We start from the raw sequence: 17902 nt of genomic DNA, 5'->3' as shown, positions 1-17902 counted from the left end.
TATTTTTTTTAAACAAAAATCATCGAATGCATTAAATGTATGAAAAAAAACGAAAAAAATATGCGCAGGTTTTACTTGTTTTCCAGTTGTTTTACTCGCAACTCTTTCTGAGAGACACATTTCGATATTTTATATAAAAATATTGTCTCGCTGTACATTGAATTGGACCCACTGGGAATAATTCGGTCGCGGATTTTTACATAAGTTTTTACTTTGTAAAAGTCGCTTTACGGTACGCGAGCACAACCGGCGATCGGTTCCGTAATGGTTTTCCCGAATCGCCGGATTATAACGGGTGTCGTAAACGGCATAGATATTTGCTCCACTGATCTTTTCACCGAAAGCACATTAATATAAGTGGTTTTACCGGATGTTTTTTCTCTTTTGTTACAGTAAATTTGGCGGATAGTGGAAACCAGAAAGTCGATATGACAGACTTCGACATACTGAAAATCCTTGGCACTGGAGGTAAGAGATTCGATTGTCGAGCTTATTTTATTATTATTTTATTTTATTTTTATTTTCTTTAAAAGACACGATTCATCTTCAGGCTTACTTATAATAATCATAGAATTGGGTAACTAGTTAATTAGTTGAAAGTTAAAAAAGTTAATAACTTAGCTTAGTTAATTTAAAATGTATTAATTTTGAACTTTAACTAGTTATTTTCGACCTTAAACTTATTAACTTTCTTCCCAAGTTAAATTTTTTTATTTCTGAATACCATTATTCTTTTTTTATAAGTTAAACCTATTATTTTTAAATTAAGTGTTATTAATTTTTATGTTCATTTGTCATCAATTGTAATCACCAAAAATATATTTCTATATAAAAATCAAAATTCTAACTTAATATAAATGTTTTTAAAAATTAATTTTTGGTTTAACTTGAGTCAATTTAATCTTAACTTTCACCGAGTTAATTTTTTATTCATGCAACTTCTAACTTAACTAATTTTATGAGCAACAACTAACTTTAACTCAACTTAGTTAAAAAAAAAAAAATCATTAACTCACCCTACCTTGATAATAATATACGTTCAATAATATATCTACATTAAATATCTTATAAAATATTCATGTTGAATTATACTTATTATATTACTATTTATAAAATGTATGCTGTATCAAAAAATTTTCATCTATGATATATCATTTATATGTGTATTATAAATATGAAAAATCAAAGATGTATCAATGTGACAGCTTACGGGACAGTCTACCTGGTGCGAAAAAGAATGGGTGCGGACTGCGGTCAACTTTACGCCATGAAGTTATTGAAAAAGGCTTCCATCGTGCAGAAGAAGAAGACGACAGAGCACACGAAGACCGAGAGGCAGATCCTGGAGGCCATCCGAGACAGTCCCTTTTTAATAACTCTGTACTACGCGTTTCAGACTAATGAAATGCTCTGTTTAATCTTAGGTAAGCTTCGACGAGAAATTATAAGCAAAATAAGAAAAAAAATTAATAAATATAGCAATTATAGAAATGGATAAAGTAGATTATTTTATTCAATATATATGATAAAAATATCAAAATGTTGAAAAAGCAATCATAATAATTAAAATGATTAAAACGATAAAAATAATTGGTACAATAACAAAATATTTATTTTGCCTGGCTAAATATTATCTATAATATTATATTATATCATATAATTATATTATATATTATATATTATATTATATTATATTATATATTATATTATGTATTATATAACATTATATAATATTATATATTGTATTACATTATATTACGTTATATATTATATATTACATTATATTATATTATATCATATAATATTATATTATATATTTATCAATTAAAAGCAAAACAAAAATACCGTGAAATTCGGATGCAGGAGAGAATTTGGACAAAATATTTTTTTCCACTTGCAGATTATGTTCCTGGTGGTGAGATGTTTACGCATCTGTATAACACTCAATTTGCGGAGAGGGAAGTACGAATTTACGTCGGCGAAATTGTTTTGGCGCTAGAACGTCTCCACGAGGTATGTATTAATAACAAAATATAATAATAATAATAATATGCATAAACATATAAGTAATTTTTGACAAAAATATTTTATCGGTTCTCCATGTACAAGACAAAAATAATAGTAAAGTATTTTTCGCTTTAATTCCTGACAAGTTTTTTTTAATTAAAATTTTAAATTTATTAAATTTAATTAAAAAATCAATTTAATTTAGTTTGAAATGTAATAGTTGGTTTATATTAAAAATATAATTAACGAATCTCTCTCTCCGTTTTGTCGCAGCTTGGCATAATCTATCGAGACATCAAGCTCGAAAATATTCTGCTGGATAGAGATGGGCATCTCGTATTGACGCATTTCGGTCTCAGCAAGGAATTTTTGCCGCACGAGAGGAACGGCAACGCGCGCACTTACTCATTTTGCGGAACCATCGAATACATGGCCCCGGAAGTGGTGCAAGGGGGTTCCAGCGGCCACGATATTGTAAGTTATCATGAGATATGTTTACACCAGCGGATCTCTCAAGTTGATAACGGAGGGTTTCTACAAAATTATATTTGATTAATAATGAAAATATTTTCGCAAATCGGATTTATGATGATTTTTCAATTTTTTAGCTTACAAATAATTAATATTAATGATTAATTATTAAATAATTAATGTAATTAATTTGAACTTAATAATGAAATTTTTACGGTAATATTTTTGGTGACGTGTTGTTGAAAAGCGATAAAATGTGGGATATTAAATCAATTTTCGCAAGAAAAATTAATTTCAAATTTTAATAGTTGCGAAATATGTAAGTAAATAAAATATGTGTAAGTGAAAATGAACAGAGGTTTTATTACAATTATAATTATAGAATTACAAGAAAAACAGTTTCATTAATACGGTAATAAATAGTAGATTTAATCTCTAGTAACAATTCAATAAACGAAACATTCTATTTAATTAAATTTACAATTATTTTTGTAAAATAAAACAAATTTGTCAAATATACAACTCGAGTTCGAAGGCAAGCTAAAGTTCAGCTCACCCTGTATATATAGGTTCGATAATAATGTACAGCCGCATAAAACATTCAACTTTGATTCATTCCATTTCAATTGTAATCAATGTTTACTGTTATCTAAATAAAATTATATAGATGATCATCTAGATAAAAATTTGGCATCTTATTTTTATGTAGATAATACAAATATGTATTATCTTTACTAAATTATCTAGAACAATTTTTAGATAATTTTGGTTTAGAATCATAGCACATACAAAAATACTTAAATAGTAAAACTTAGGCAGTAAGCGATAAAAATTTATAAATAAAAATATGAATACGTATATTTTTATATCCCTTTCATAATTTACATAAGCAGTCTTAAAAATTATTATCTAGAATCTAGATGAATCGCCATATAATTGTATCTTCTAGAAGATATATTTTAAACAAAATAATCTTGATCTAGCTAATTTAAAAAAATCGTCTAAACACAACACTGATTGTATTGTATTTATTGATCACCAGAACGATAAACTAAAATAACATTCTCATATAAAATATTCTCGCAGGCTGTCGACTGGTGGAGCGTGGGTGTGCTAACATTTGAATTACTGACCGGCACGTCGCCTTTCTTCAAGGATGGCTACAACACCCAGCAGGAGATCTCGAAGAGGATTCTGAAGGACGACCCACCGCCGAAGCCGAGTAACCTGAGCGACACCGTGTGGGACTTCATCACCCGCTTGCTCGTCAAGGATCCGCGACAGAGGCTGGGCGGCGGGCCACGTGACGCGAAGGAGCTCAAAGAGCATCCGTTTTTCATGGACGCCGCGCCGGATTTCACCTGGGAGGCTCTGGAAAATAAGCGGATCAAACCGCCCATCGTACCGTTCCGGTGATCAAGCACGAATTGGACATTAGCAACTTCTCCGACGAATTCACGAACATGAACGTCGCCGAGAGCCTGGCGCGACTCATCAACGCCAACAACATTATCGAGAAGGATTTTAGGGTAAATTCTCGTACGTCCTGCTTCCGTTCTATCGAAGATGAAAGTTTGACAATTGCTAGTTATTATAGAGAGCTAATTGTAAGATTTAGATATGATATAATATTTTTTATATATTTAATAACATATTATACACACATATATATATATATATATATATATATAAAATATAATAAAATATATTATTTAATAATATATTTAAATATTTTAATAAAAATATTTTTAAGAAATTCTTAAAACATTTTAGGGTAGCTAATACAAGCCATAAAAGGCTAGCTAATATTTTTTTCATGTGCGATCGGCCAAAACAAAATACATTTAATGTATTTCATGTATATATTATTTAATAATAAATTTTGTATTACACGTGCATCCAAAGTGGCACTTTGTGTGCGTGTTTTCTGTGCGGAAAACGGCCGATTTCTCACCTCTATTCTAGCGGCGACGCGGTGAGTAAATAAGCCGCATTCAAAGCCATTGCCTACGGCTGAGCCGCGTTTAAAGTAATTGTCCACGGCTATTCCCGCACCGTGCCTTCGCAAGATGACGGCGTGCGATCGGCCACCTCGCGCACAGAAAACGCACACAAAGCCACTTTGCCTGCACTTGTAATATAAAATATCGTGTGTATCAAGTGCGGAAAGTTGACAGTTGTTCACTCGTGTGGGGTGGTCGCACGAGCCGAAGGCGACCACCCCACACGAGTGAACAATTGTCAACTTTCCACACTTGATACATAATATACTATTATTTACTTACTTTTGAATTTAGCTTTCCATTTGCAAAATTTCGATAAAATAAATTCTGTCTTCTTCCAAGACTCCTAAATTTTTCAATACATTAAATAATGCAGTTAATTAAATAACTAAATAGAATTGAAATGAATTTTACAATCTAAAATAAACGCTAGTTTTACGTGTTAGCTATACAAGAAATTTCATTTGTAATCCTTTTATTGTAATCAGAATGTATTTTGTCATGGAATATTTTTCTATTTTTTATCAATTATGGTTTTTATTCATATATCATAAAAAAATTTATTACAATAGTTTCGCGGTCAGCCGAAAAAAAATTATAGTTTTCCTATTTTAATTAAAATATCGAAAGTTGTTTATTTTGTAACTATGAAAATGATACGTTAATTCCTTCGCAAGAATAGTTGTATCAATAGATATAAAAATATATAAAAAAATACATTTGCATATTATTATTCGCAACGCGCGTCCTGTTTTTTTTTACAACTGCAAAGAGAAAGAAGAAAGATGCTTGTAAAAAACATGGGGCCTCTTTAAGATCATATAGCTTAAGGGCCACAAAACTGTAGATTGACCCTGTATATATGTACCGTATATTGTAAAAAGATTGCAAAAAGAAGAAAGAAACGAATTCGAGAAAAGAATAAATTAGAGAAAAAAAGATCGATTTTAGACAGAAAATGCGCACTGTTAACATCTTCTTAAGAAAAAATTATTGAATAGAAAATATTTCTATTTTTATTTTGTTCAACATAATACAATACTGTTTTTTAATCCCTCAAAAGAAAACGAAAAAAGAGGTAAATCAGTGTGGACAAAATGGATCGGTTTTCGCATCTTGTGATCTATCCTTTTCTTAATTAAGTCGTTTTTACAGGACCACGAAGTGTGTCGGCAAACATGCCAAAGAATTCACGCAGAGGGAAACTAATATACATTCAAGCAATTTGCTTCCCTGCCGAGGGAAAAATCATAGATGGGAAAAAAGTTTCACCGTCAAAGATGTGTCTTTATTCTTGTGTGCTTTGAAATCTGATTTTTATATTGCTCTTCTGAATTTGACATAACATGTTTGACATATAGATGTAATTACGAGATTTTCTAACTCTTCAAATATTGTACACTGAAAAAAAAATTATTAAACTAATAAATATTTTTATTTCAATACTGCCTAATAAATTTATTACGAATCAATATTTTTTCGCGTCAAACCAATATTATTAGTTTCAAATAAATGATTTATTAGGCAGTATTGCGAAATAAATACTTATTCGAATTCAATACATTTTTTTCAGAGTAAAATCAAATTACGAGATATAAATTATATATAAAATAATATAAAATAAGAAACTCAAAAAGAGGTATCGGGTGGTCGTGCACCCTGCGTCGCCGAAACTCTGCTTACAATATAAAATATTTTTTGTATCACAATTGATGGGACTTCATAGAAAATATAGTTAAATTTATATAATAAACGTGAAAAAATTGTTTGAATTAAATTGTCTTTATTGTCACTACTATATCTTAGCATATTACAATATAAGCGCGTTCTTATTTTGCAATTCCCTTCAGTGACCTAATAGAAATTATAATGAATATATTTAAAAACTCGAAAAAATTATTCCAATTTAGATTTCTTATTTGTCGTCTTGTATTAGGTATATGCAACGTAATAAATAAGAGATCGATGACTTAAATTCTAAAAAATATTTATTTATATGTAAAAATTGATACAAAAATATAAAACACTTATAATATATTAAATATATATATTACAGATAATAGTATTATTAATTCTTATTTGTATTAACCCTTAGACTGCTGGGAAAGTCACTTTTGTGGCTCGGTACAAATCTTCGAAATTGTGTACGATGTGTATGTTACTTATATATAATAGATAAATTTTGAGAAAAAAAACCTCAATTTTAATGAAAAAATGCTGACAGTCTAAAAGGGTTAAGAATAATATATAATTTTATTGTTTATATATTTCAAAAGCAATTTTTTTTTTAATTTTTTAACTTGCAAAAATAACATTTTTAGTATGATTATATATGTTTGTGGAATCATTAGCAATGAGTTAAATTAAATGATGAGTTAAATGCCGCGATCATTAGATAAACCCAAAATGCCCCCTCTAGTTAAATGGATGAATCTGGTTCGTCAAAATTCCCTGTAAATCAAAAAAAGTGTGGCTATTGTTAAAAACAAATCATACACTTATGGATGCAACTTTCACATCTTTTATGCTGCTGACAAAGTTTACTCTTTGTGTCAGGATCACTTTTGCAGAATTGCCTTTGTCACGGATAAATATAGAGATTATTTTCTTATCTGAGAATTCGATACAAGTTATATCGCAATCGAAAATACCAACAATGTTATTTGTATACCACAAAAATATTTTTTGTATCACAATTGATGGGACTTCATAGAAAATATAATTAAATTCATATAAAAAACGTGAAAAAATTGTTTGAATTCAATTGTCTTTATTGTCACACTATATCTTATTGTTAGCATATTACAATATAAGCGCGTTCTTATTTTGCAATTCCTTTCATTGACCTAATAGAAATTATAATGAATATATTTAAAAACTTGAAAAAATTATTCCAATTTATATTTCTTATTTGTCGTCTTGTATTAAGTATATGGAACGTAATAAATTAGAGATCGATGACTTAATTTCTAAAAAAATATTTATTTATATGTAAAACTTGATACAAAAATATAAAACATTTATAATATATTAAATATATATTAAATAAATAAATTATATTATAATATAAAAATGTATTATGCAAAAATATATTAATTAAATTATAATATATTATAAATATATTAAATATATTATTTACATATAGTTCAGGTTTATTCCGGACTCCCCTTAATTAAGGCTTGCCGGGGCGTTTTTAGAGAACCGCCAAACCCCTTACAACCTCCTTTTCTCTTTTCCTATTTACATTATTACATGTCATTAATATCAAACATTATCATACATATTGTTACATTGTAATGTATATACAATATGATACAATAACAGAAAATCATAACTTCTCTTCTCCCTTCTCCCCTCCCCCCTCGCTATTCCCTTAAATACAATTCTGCTCCTCTTCTTTCTCACCTGGCCATTTTGCGACCTTACAATATAACTGGGTCCCTTCCCCCCTGTCCCTCTGCCCCTATCCTATCCTTTCCTACTGAACCCTTTTCTCCTCGACTCCCTTTGCTTCTACCCCCTTTTCTAACCTTTTCCTATTCCTATTCTCTCTTTTTTTTTCTAGTCTTTCCTCCTCTTTCGTCCCATATCCATCTCTTCCTCCTCTTCTTTCTTCACCACCTTTTCTTCGACATTTCCTCCTTCGTTCTCCTTCATCTACCTCGCCTCTTCCTCTGTTTAATCTTTCTATCGTTGCCAGCATTTGCTCAATTACGCGCCTATCTTATATGATATTGCGCGCGCTTGTTGATTACATTTAATAGTATTATTAATTCTTAATTGTATTAATTAACCCTTAAACTGTTGGCAAAGTCACTTTTGTGGCTTGGTACAAATCTTCGAAATTGTGTACAATGTGTATGTTACTTATATAGATAAATTTTGAGGAAAAAAAACCTCAATTTTAATGAAAAAATGCTGGCAGTCTAAAAGGGTTAAGAATAATATATAATTTTATTGTTTATATATTTCAAAAGTAATTTTTTTTTAATTTTTTTACTTGCAAAAAAAACATTTTTAGTATGATTATATATGTTTGTGAAATCATTAGCCATGAGTTACATGACGAGTTAAATGCCGATCATTAAAAAGACCCAAAATGCTCCCTCTAGTTCAATGGATGATCTGATCCGTCGAAATTCTCTGTAAATCAAAAAAAGTGTGGCTATTATATTAAAAACAAATCACTTATGGATGCAACTTTTACATCTTTCATGCTGCTGACTTTTCTTATCTGAGAATTCGATACAAGTTATATCGCAATCGAAAACACCAACAATAAATACGTATTATTTGTCCACACAATCGTAAAATAATAAATTGTTACATTTGCGGAGAAAATTTGTGCCGAATAAGGCTTTCATTGTAAATTGCAATATTTTTGTCGTAATGGACATTAAATTGTAGTAATATTCACGAAATTTATTATATAAAATGTTGGAAATCGCATATAACATATATTGAAAAATTCCTAATATTAATGATAGAAAATTCTTGAGAGTTTAAAATATTGAATAATTGTTACGAAAAATTATTCATGCAATAATTAGAGTATTTTCGTTGGTCAAGCGAATAATGTAGTTTTGCAAGGAAAACACAAGATTCATAAACATTACACAATTGAATACATCGAGCGTGCGTATACTGTAAAAAATATGTAATATGTTACACAAAATTATGTAAAATTACATAAATGATAATTGATTTTTGATGATAAAAATAAAAAAGGAACCATGTAAAAGAGAGGGAGATGATATTTAAGATGCACGAAGCTTCTCAAAATTATCATCGTTTCTCGTAAAAGGATATGCAATATATTATATAAAAACACGTATAATTACATAAATAATAAATGTAAAGTTACAAGATAAATAATGAAAATATATAGAATGTTTCATTATTTATATGTATATTGTAATTTTACATATTACTTTTGTAATATAAATTCTTTAAATTTTAAATTCGGACTTTAACGCTCAATTCGCCAAGATCCTTTCACTTTTAGATTAAAAATTAATCAGCTACGTCATTAATAATATTCATAGCGCGAAAAATATATATATAAGTATAAAAATAATAAAAATAAATAGATATATTAAAATGAAAGTTAGTTGTTTCATCTCGAAATAAGTAGCTCCTTGTCTGTGTATTATTTATAAAATAAGAGCATGCAAAGCTATATACAAGTATGCCGACATGCAGACACTCTTAGCATCTTTGTCTGTTTATTAAAACTTGTTTATAAGGCTATTTAATCACGTGCGAATATATCGTTCGTTGCAACCGCGTGCTCAATCTCGAATCATTTCATATACTGCATTTTTCATGTCCAAGACCTCTTTTTATGAACAAGCATACACGTGCCACGCAGATATGTAAATCAATGCCGCGCTTCTCACTCGCGGATTTTTATAAAAGCTCTTTTTAAACCGGCTACAGAGATATTCCACCAATATTTTTAACCAAATAAATCGGAATCTATTTTTAATTGCTCAATCTTAACATTAAACGTACCAAAACTCGCGAATATATTAAAAAATGTTATTAAATTTAGAAAAATAAAAATATAAATGTAAAATTAATAATAAATTAAAAATAATAATTAAAAATAAAGCGATAAAAATTAAATAAATCCTTTTATCGCTTGGTAAAAATCCTTGATTTCTATTTTTATTTTCATCTAATTGTAAGTCAAAGATGTGTGTTTGAGCATTTGGGCAATTATCACGTTATTTGGAAAATTCGACACTAAAATGGGACTGTTTCTCTTCAATTTCACGTGTTTGTATTAAATACAAACGCGCTTCTGATATACGAATGTCTAATTCTTGGGATTTAAGAAAACTTTGTCCCCAGATCCTGAATCTCTTTCTAGCCAGAGCCGGACATTGGCACAGAATATGTATGCTGTCCTCTTTTTCCTCCCCGCATAGTCGACACTCCTTCCTGTCTGCGAGTCTGATATTGAATAGGTGGGCTTTGAGTATTGGTGAATGTCCTGTCAGCAGTCCTATCCCCATCCTCAATTTCTGCCTATTCAACGTGAGCAGTTCCTTGGTTCTGTTACCATTTATGTCTTTCATCAGGAATTTGGCCTGTCGGCAGGATTTCAGATTATCCCACCTGGCCTTATGTTGTTTGTCTATATTTTCCCTGATGAAGTTCTTACCCATTGTAAAGGGCACTCCCATCTCCCGACTATCTGGTGCTTTGCTAGCCCCTTCTCTAGCCAGTGAGTCTGCTGTTTCGTTTCCCGGTATGCCCTGATGCCCGGGCACCCAGACTAACGTTACTTTATTTGTTCCACACAGCTCCTCCAGCGCCAGCATGCAGTCCCATACCAAGCAAGACTCGGTGGTCGCACCCGCCAACGCCAGAAGGGCCGCCCTACTGTCTGTGCAGATATATATTTTCCTGCAATTTGTTCCTTTGGTTAGGTTCAGTTCGGCACATCTGAGGATGGCGAGCATCTCTGCCATAAAGACCGTGCAGTCGCCTCCCATTGGAATACTCTCCCTATAGTTTTCCCCAGGTCCATATACTCCTGCTCCAAAGCAGTTGTTTATCCCTGATCCGTCCGTGAACCACATGTCCACCTTTGTGTCCATGATTCCGCCCGGTTTCAGCCACTCATTTCTATCAGGTATCCATATCTTAAAGTGTTTTACCAGTTGATACTTTCTTGTAGTTCTGTCTTGTATTCCCTCTATAGGGTACTTTTGGAGAAGACCAAGCCTGGTGTGTCCCAGTCCTGTGTTTCTCCATTCACCCTGACATTTCAGACGGTATGCCGTGGTATTGGCTGATTTTATCACGGCCAAATAATGCAGAATTTTTTTTCGCGAACATATTTAAAATACTTCATAATTTTGTAATTCGACGAATGCTTCGAAAAAATATTTTATTTTTATTTTCAATATAAATTGTACTATATTTTCTAAAATTTCGTTCTATATAAATATCCCTGTTTTGCATAAATAGAGAATACGGAAGATATTCCTTCCAATTAGCAATTGTAATTGCAATTTCTTATTTATGCAGGGTATTTCCAAATTACTGAATATTCTTTTTAATGAAAAAATTCTCTGGTTAATTTGGGCAAATTTTTGTTTAACAAAAATGTAAAAGTATATCTATATTTTTCGAGTTGAGATTCAAAAAGGGCTTTTTATTAACTAAACTTTATAAAGTTAAAAAATAACAAAATTATATTTTTCAATCAATTTCGGAAATTTAATTCAATAAGATTTTCAGTTGACGTTTAGTTCCAAAGATACTTATATGATGAAAAAATGTGAAAATTTGTAGAAACTGATCTTTTTCGAATTTTCGCTGACAAATCGACTTTAAAGCCAGAGAGAATCTGCTATTAAAAAAACATATTCAATAATTTATAATATTTATATATATATATATATATATATATATATAAAATAAAATTATTATCCATGATATTTTGTACATTATTGCAGCATATAGAAGAGAATAATTTTCCAGATAGTTTATAGCGTGCGAATAAAATGTTTTATTACTGCGAAACTGCATTGTGCCGCTTTTCAGAAACATGCTTCTCTTGATTGAAGAATTAACCGAAAAATAACATAGATAGTTTCGAAAGTGAGCAAAACCTGCGCGTTTCAACCGTGTCCCGTTGTATATAATACCAATAAGAGAAAGTGATTAAGATCCTCCCTTTCGCTATAAAAAACACGTAACCGTCCGAAATAGAATTATCATATTTTAGGTAATAACAGATTTATTAGAAAATACCAGGGTTGAGTAAGTTAATGATTTTTTTAAACTAAGTTAAGTTAAAGTTAGTTGCTTACAAAATTATAAAAGTTTTATGAACAAAAAATTAACTCAGTTAAATTAGAATTTTGTTTGCTAATTCTTTTAATATATATAATAACAAAAAACAAAGAAATTTTGATTTTCATATAAAAAAATATATTTTTTGGTAATTACAACTGATGACAAATTAACATAAAAATTAATAATACTTTAATTTAAAAATAATACATTTATAATTTATACAAAAAAACAATATTATTATATTTTAATATAATATAATTGAAGAAACTCATTATTAATTCTTTCAAATAAGTATAGAAATAAATAAGAAATATATATCGGCTCTCAATATTATTAATAATAATAACACATGAATTTTTAAATCGGCCAATAGAGCCCAAACGCGAAAAATTAATTCCTCGGAACTATATCTCTTGGTTTAAAATTACTAAGTTCCATATATAAATTAATCTCGAACTCGCATAACACTTGCACTTGGAGAATAATAGGCGAGAAAAATATAGGTCCGAAAAGGTCGCTGAAGCAGGAATCGAACGCGCGTCTTTCACTTTCCGGGCGACTGCTCTTACCAATAAAAATATAATGTAAAAAAATTAATTGACAAACTCGAAAATATAAAATAAAAAATAATAATTAATAAAATAAAATAAAACAAAATAATTAAAAAATTTGTTATATGGCAAAGATATTATTTTATTAAAATTCTTCTGTTAAAATAATGTCTATGAAGATTTTAGCATGGATTTTTTGACGATACGATGACATTAATTCTTGAAAACAAAGAGCATTTTTTTCTGCATAAAAATATAATACATGGATTTCAAATCTTGCATTTCTCACGATATTATCCTTCGTATTCCTTTATATTATATAACTTATTATATTTAAGGATTTATTTAAAGATTTATTCATTCTATAAAGGTATATTATTTAAAAAATATATATTTTAATAATCCATTAAATTATTATGCATATAAGACATGAGAAATTTCCGTTCATTAAACATAATTATTATGCGATAATAAGAATTTTTGTCAGATCAATTGTCGTTCGTTTTACAAATATCTAACTACAGTACTACAGATCGATTTATCAATATTTTCATAAAAAATTTATGACGGAGAGGAAGGATTCAAGAAATTGATAGAAATCATACCAACAATCCAAAGTCTACGCTACAAGATTTATCAAAAATTGTCGAGCCGAATAAAAAAATTTAATAAAAATGACTTACTTGGCTCGTCAAGCTTTTCGCTTGTTTCGACCTCGACATTCTGCATAACGTCCAGATCGTCCTGAAAGATTAGTGAACTCGCAGGTATATATATCTGCGAGTTCACTAATCTTTCTGGAAGATCTGGACATATAGAAAGTTCTACGAGAGGCACTTCCTCTTCATAATCCGAGGGTGCGGTATCCGTCGAAGAAGACGCCGAATTGGTTTCCTCTTCTATATCCATACCGCTCTTTTCTTCCTCTTCCTCGGAAGTCCACTCGAACTCCCTATCGATATCTTCTAATATATTATAATACGGTTGTGATGGGTTCTCGGCGTCCACAATCCTTGGTGTAGAGAGGTTTTTCTCGTCACCAATCATTTGATTGTGTTGTAATTAATGATTGTCGTCATAACTAATTCTGCAAAACCACGTTGCAGTGTTGTTGTTTGCGCTGCTGAAGCTGCAGCCGTTGTCACGATTGTAATTTGTGAAAGATTTATGATTCCTCGAACAAAAGGAACAGTCTTGCACGTTTTCAGAGTCTATGTAGAATAGAGTCAATATATACAACAGCAGTAAAAATATATAGCAATAACTCATTACAGTTATTGCTATTCTCACTGATGTTGTATATATTGAACGCGTTATCTACGTAATGCCTGTGCCTTTGTGCCATTTAACAGTTGGGAAACATGCGCCTGATGATTCGACCTTCTGGTCGATTAAAAATATAATAGCAAATACAGAACTAAATACTTCCGTATTTGCTATTATATTTTCAAAAATCGAGAAGGGTTATTGCTGCCTCATCTCGATGTCGGGCACCTCCGGCTCACACTCCATCCTCTCAGGAGCCTCCTTGTTCCTCGCGTCGATCTGATAATCCATAGGTGTAATTGCTCTATTTTCAAAAGTCGAGGAGGGTTGTTGCTGCCTCATCTCGACGTCGCGCACCTCCAGCTCATACTCCATCCTCTCAGGAGCCTTCTCGTTCCTCGCGTCGATCTGATAATCCATACGTGTAGGAAGAGAATCTCTGCCAATTTCTTTCAGATTCGTCAAGTGCTCGCGAGAACAGATGTTCACGTTGTACATCTCACGATAAATCTTGTTTCTCTAAATCTGAAATTTCCGGACACTAGTCGCGTGCCTGCTCCTGATGCGTGCAATGTCAGCAAATCGAAGCCGATGACCCAATGATCGCCTTAAAACGACCTTGCTATACCGCTGCTACCAAATCGTTGTTATACGGCTGACTGAAAGGATTCAAACTTACTTAAAGACCTGCCGTCTCAATCGAGTATCAAGAGATGGGACAGCACGTGGCTACGTGTAAAAGTCATTGAGTGGCTAATCGCCAAGCCAATGGTTCGATCCCTCGACTGTCGGCGGCCCCACATATTTCTTTAACAATAGGAGCGGACGTTTTGAGAAATTCGCAAAGGATTAAGTGCTTAAGCCGGCAAAGAGCAAATTCAAAAGACCGCAAACAAATGAAAGAATTATGAGATATTTACATTAGAAATCGTCGTTTTGAATAAACGAGAAATTTAATTAAAAAAAGATAGCTAGTTTTCTATTCCTGATGAACTAGTGCAAATTTTTTTATAATAAACGAGAAATTTAATTAAAAAAAGATAGCTAGTTTTCTATTCCTGATGAACTAGTGCAAATTTTTTTATGTGTAGTACTTAATTAGAAACAAATTCTGCTAAAGCGAGAGAATGCGCTTCTCAAGCGTTCGTCTAAAAAAAAATTATTATTGTAAATTTATTTATGTGTTCAATTAATAGTAATATATTTCTCGTATAATATTTAATATTTCCTTATATTATATTTTTGATAGAAAGCATTCGAATTTTCTTTAAATATATGGAACAACATGTTAAAAATTAAATGCCAATAATTAAAAAAACTTTATATTTATTTATTAATGTTAAAAAATATTCCTAGAAACAAAAAAAATAATAACGGCTTAAGACATGCTGACAAATCTTTAACATTTTTTTTAAACGAACAGAAGTGAATCTGCGGATATATGCAGTATATAGCGAGTAGTTCTTCAATAAATTTAGAATTTTTACCTAAATTTAAAATTTAGACCCCTTGAAAAACGTATTGCTTTATTTTAAAAACTTATGTTACTTTTATGTTTAATATCTTTTTTATTTTTTAATGTCAGTATATACATCCATAATGTTAAAGTGTCAATTTTGTTCTAATTTCTTTTCTAAAAAATATTTAAAATCACTTATGCAATTTGAGCATCATGCATATTTGAATTCTATCCAATATGTTTGTCAATTTAAAAATTGTAATCGTTCCTACTCACATAACAAAACACTTAATAAGCATAAAAGACGTTGCAAACATTTTGAAAAAGAAGAAACTATTTTTAATAATGAAATAGAATTTGAATCTGAAATACAAACGTCAAAATTGAACAAAACATGTCTGAAAGTAGTAAATATTTCTAATGATAAAACCGAATCTGAAAACAATAATATAGTTTTTAATAAAGACTTTTCATTTAGAAACATTGAAGCTACACAAAATGAACTTTGTATACTTGCACTGAAAATGATTTCTTCACTACATTTAGATGCTACATTATCTCGAATTCAAATTGATCGAATTGCACATATATTTCATTTATTTCTTAACTCAAACTATGTAAATGATTTAAAAAACTGTATATCTCTTATGGAAACAAATTCGAATCATACAATAGAAAAATTTAAACTATTGCAAAATGTTTTCAGCGATCTTGATACTGAACATAAACGAAACAAACTATTAATTAATCTTGGATATTATATTAAACCTAAACGAATATTCTTTGGAATTATGGATGTAAGAAATAATAATGTATTAAAAACTGAAAATGTAATGATATGAACAATTGATATCATTAAGAAAATTATTAAAATCGTTTTTCGAAATAGATGATATATTTGAAAAAACTTGCAAGTATATATATTGACATATTAATTAAGGATGATAATAATGAAATTTATAATATTATACAATCTGATTTCTGAAAATTAAAAATCTCAAATAGTACATCGATAACAATTCCTTTATTTTTATACAAAGATGCTTTTGAAATAGGAAATCTACTTGGATCACATCCTGGTATATATAAATTAAATGGAATATACGTTTCAATACCATGTTTACCACCAGAATTGTATTCAAAATTAGATAACATCTTTCTTGTTCAGTTATATCATGCAGATGATTCGAAATTGTTTCCAAAAGAAAAAATTTATTCACATTTAATTAAAGAATTAAAGATTCTAGAATCAAAAGGTATTCAATTAATAATAGAATCTAAAAATATTCAAGTATATTTTAAACTTGCATTAATTATAGGTGATAATTTAGGATTACATAGTATTTTGGGATTTACTGAAAGTTTTTCTGCGTACAAATGCTGCCGATTTTGTAAAGTATCGAAAGATGTATCTCGAAAGTTATGCAATGAAGATGTAAATGCGTTGCGCGATAAAGTAAATTATGCAGAAGATGTAGCAATAAATAACGTAACTATTTCGGGTATAAAAGAAAATTGTGTATTCAATGTTTTATCAAGTTTTCATGCAGTTGAAAATTATAGCATTGATATTATGCATGATTTATTGGAAGGCGTATGTATATATAAAATGAGTCATATTTTGCATTATTTTATTGTAATAGAACAGTATTTTACTTTAGATACTTTAAACTGGCGGTTGCAATTTTTTAATTTTGATCCGATGTTAAACCGCCCTCCTACAATTTCGAAATTACAATTACTAAAAAAATCTATTAAAATGTCTGCTTCTGAAATGCTTAATTTTGTATTAAATGCTGGTTTAGTATTTGGTGATCTTGTAACTAATTCTAATGACAGTCATTGGAAACTTTATATATTATTTCGAAAAATTCTTTCTATTACACTTCAATACAGCGTTACTAAATCGACAGCAGATTTACTAGAAAACTTGATTAATGAACACCATGTGTTATACATCAAATTGTTTGGAGAAATTTTAAAACCTAAGCATCATCTAATGTTGCATTATCCTCAAATTATGAAAATTGTTGGACCGCTCCGTTCTCTATGGTCAATGAGATTTGAAGCTAAACATCGTCCCTTAAAACAATATGCTCGTGCAATTAGTAGTAGGAAAAACATATGTTATAGTATTGCTGTTAAACAACAAATAATGCTAAGCAATTTATTAATAAATTTGCAATCGAATAATTTACCATATGTTACATATAAAACAAGCAATTCATTAGTTTGTCAGAATTATCGTTTATTAAAAAATTATAAAAATTGTACTTAAGTAAAAAGTGTTAGTTTTGGAAACATAGTGCTTAAAAGAGGATCAATTATCT

At 29.9% G+C, this 17902-nt stretch overlaps 1 protein-coding gene across 1 annotated transcript; it reads left to right on the top strand.

The window, feature by feature from the left end:
- The first annotated feature begins 398 nt into the window (after nucleotides 1-398).
- On the top strand, nucleotides 399-4152 carry LOC114935489 (ribosomal protein S6 kinase alpha-5-like). The gene is made up of 5 exons (XM_029321739.2): nucleotides 399-468; nucleotides 1206-1424; nucleotides 1901-2013; nucleotides 2281-2481; nucleotides 3565-4152. The coding sequence occupies exons 1-5, from the start codon at nucleotides 429-431 to the stop codon at nucleotides 3892-3894; spliced, it is 903 nt and encodes a 300-aa protein (XP_029177572.1). The 5' UTR covers nucleotides 399-428; the 3' UTR covers nucleotides 3895-4152.
- The last annotated feature ends 13750 nt before the right edge of the window (nucleotides 4153-17902 follow it).

The sequence above is a fragment of the Nylanderia fulva genome, unplaced genomic scaffold, assembly GCF_048542155.1.
Source record: "Nylanderia fulva isolate GAGA-0341 unplaced genomic scaffold, ASM4854215v1 Scaffold223, whole genome shotgun sequence".
Taxonomy (NCBI): Eukaryota; Metazoa; Arthropoda; class Insecta; order Hymenoptera; family Formicidae; genus Nylanderia; species Nylanderia fulva.
This window is presented reverse-complemented; position numbering and strand designations above follow the sequence as displayed.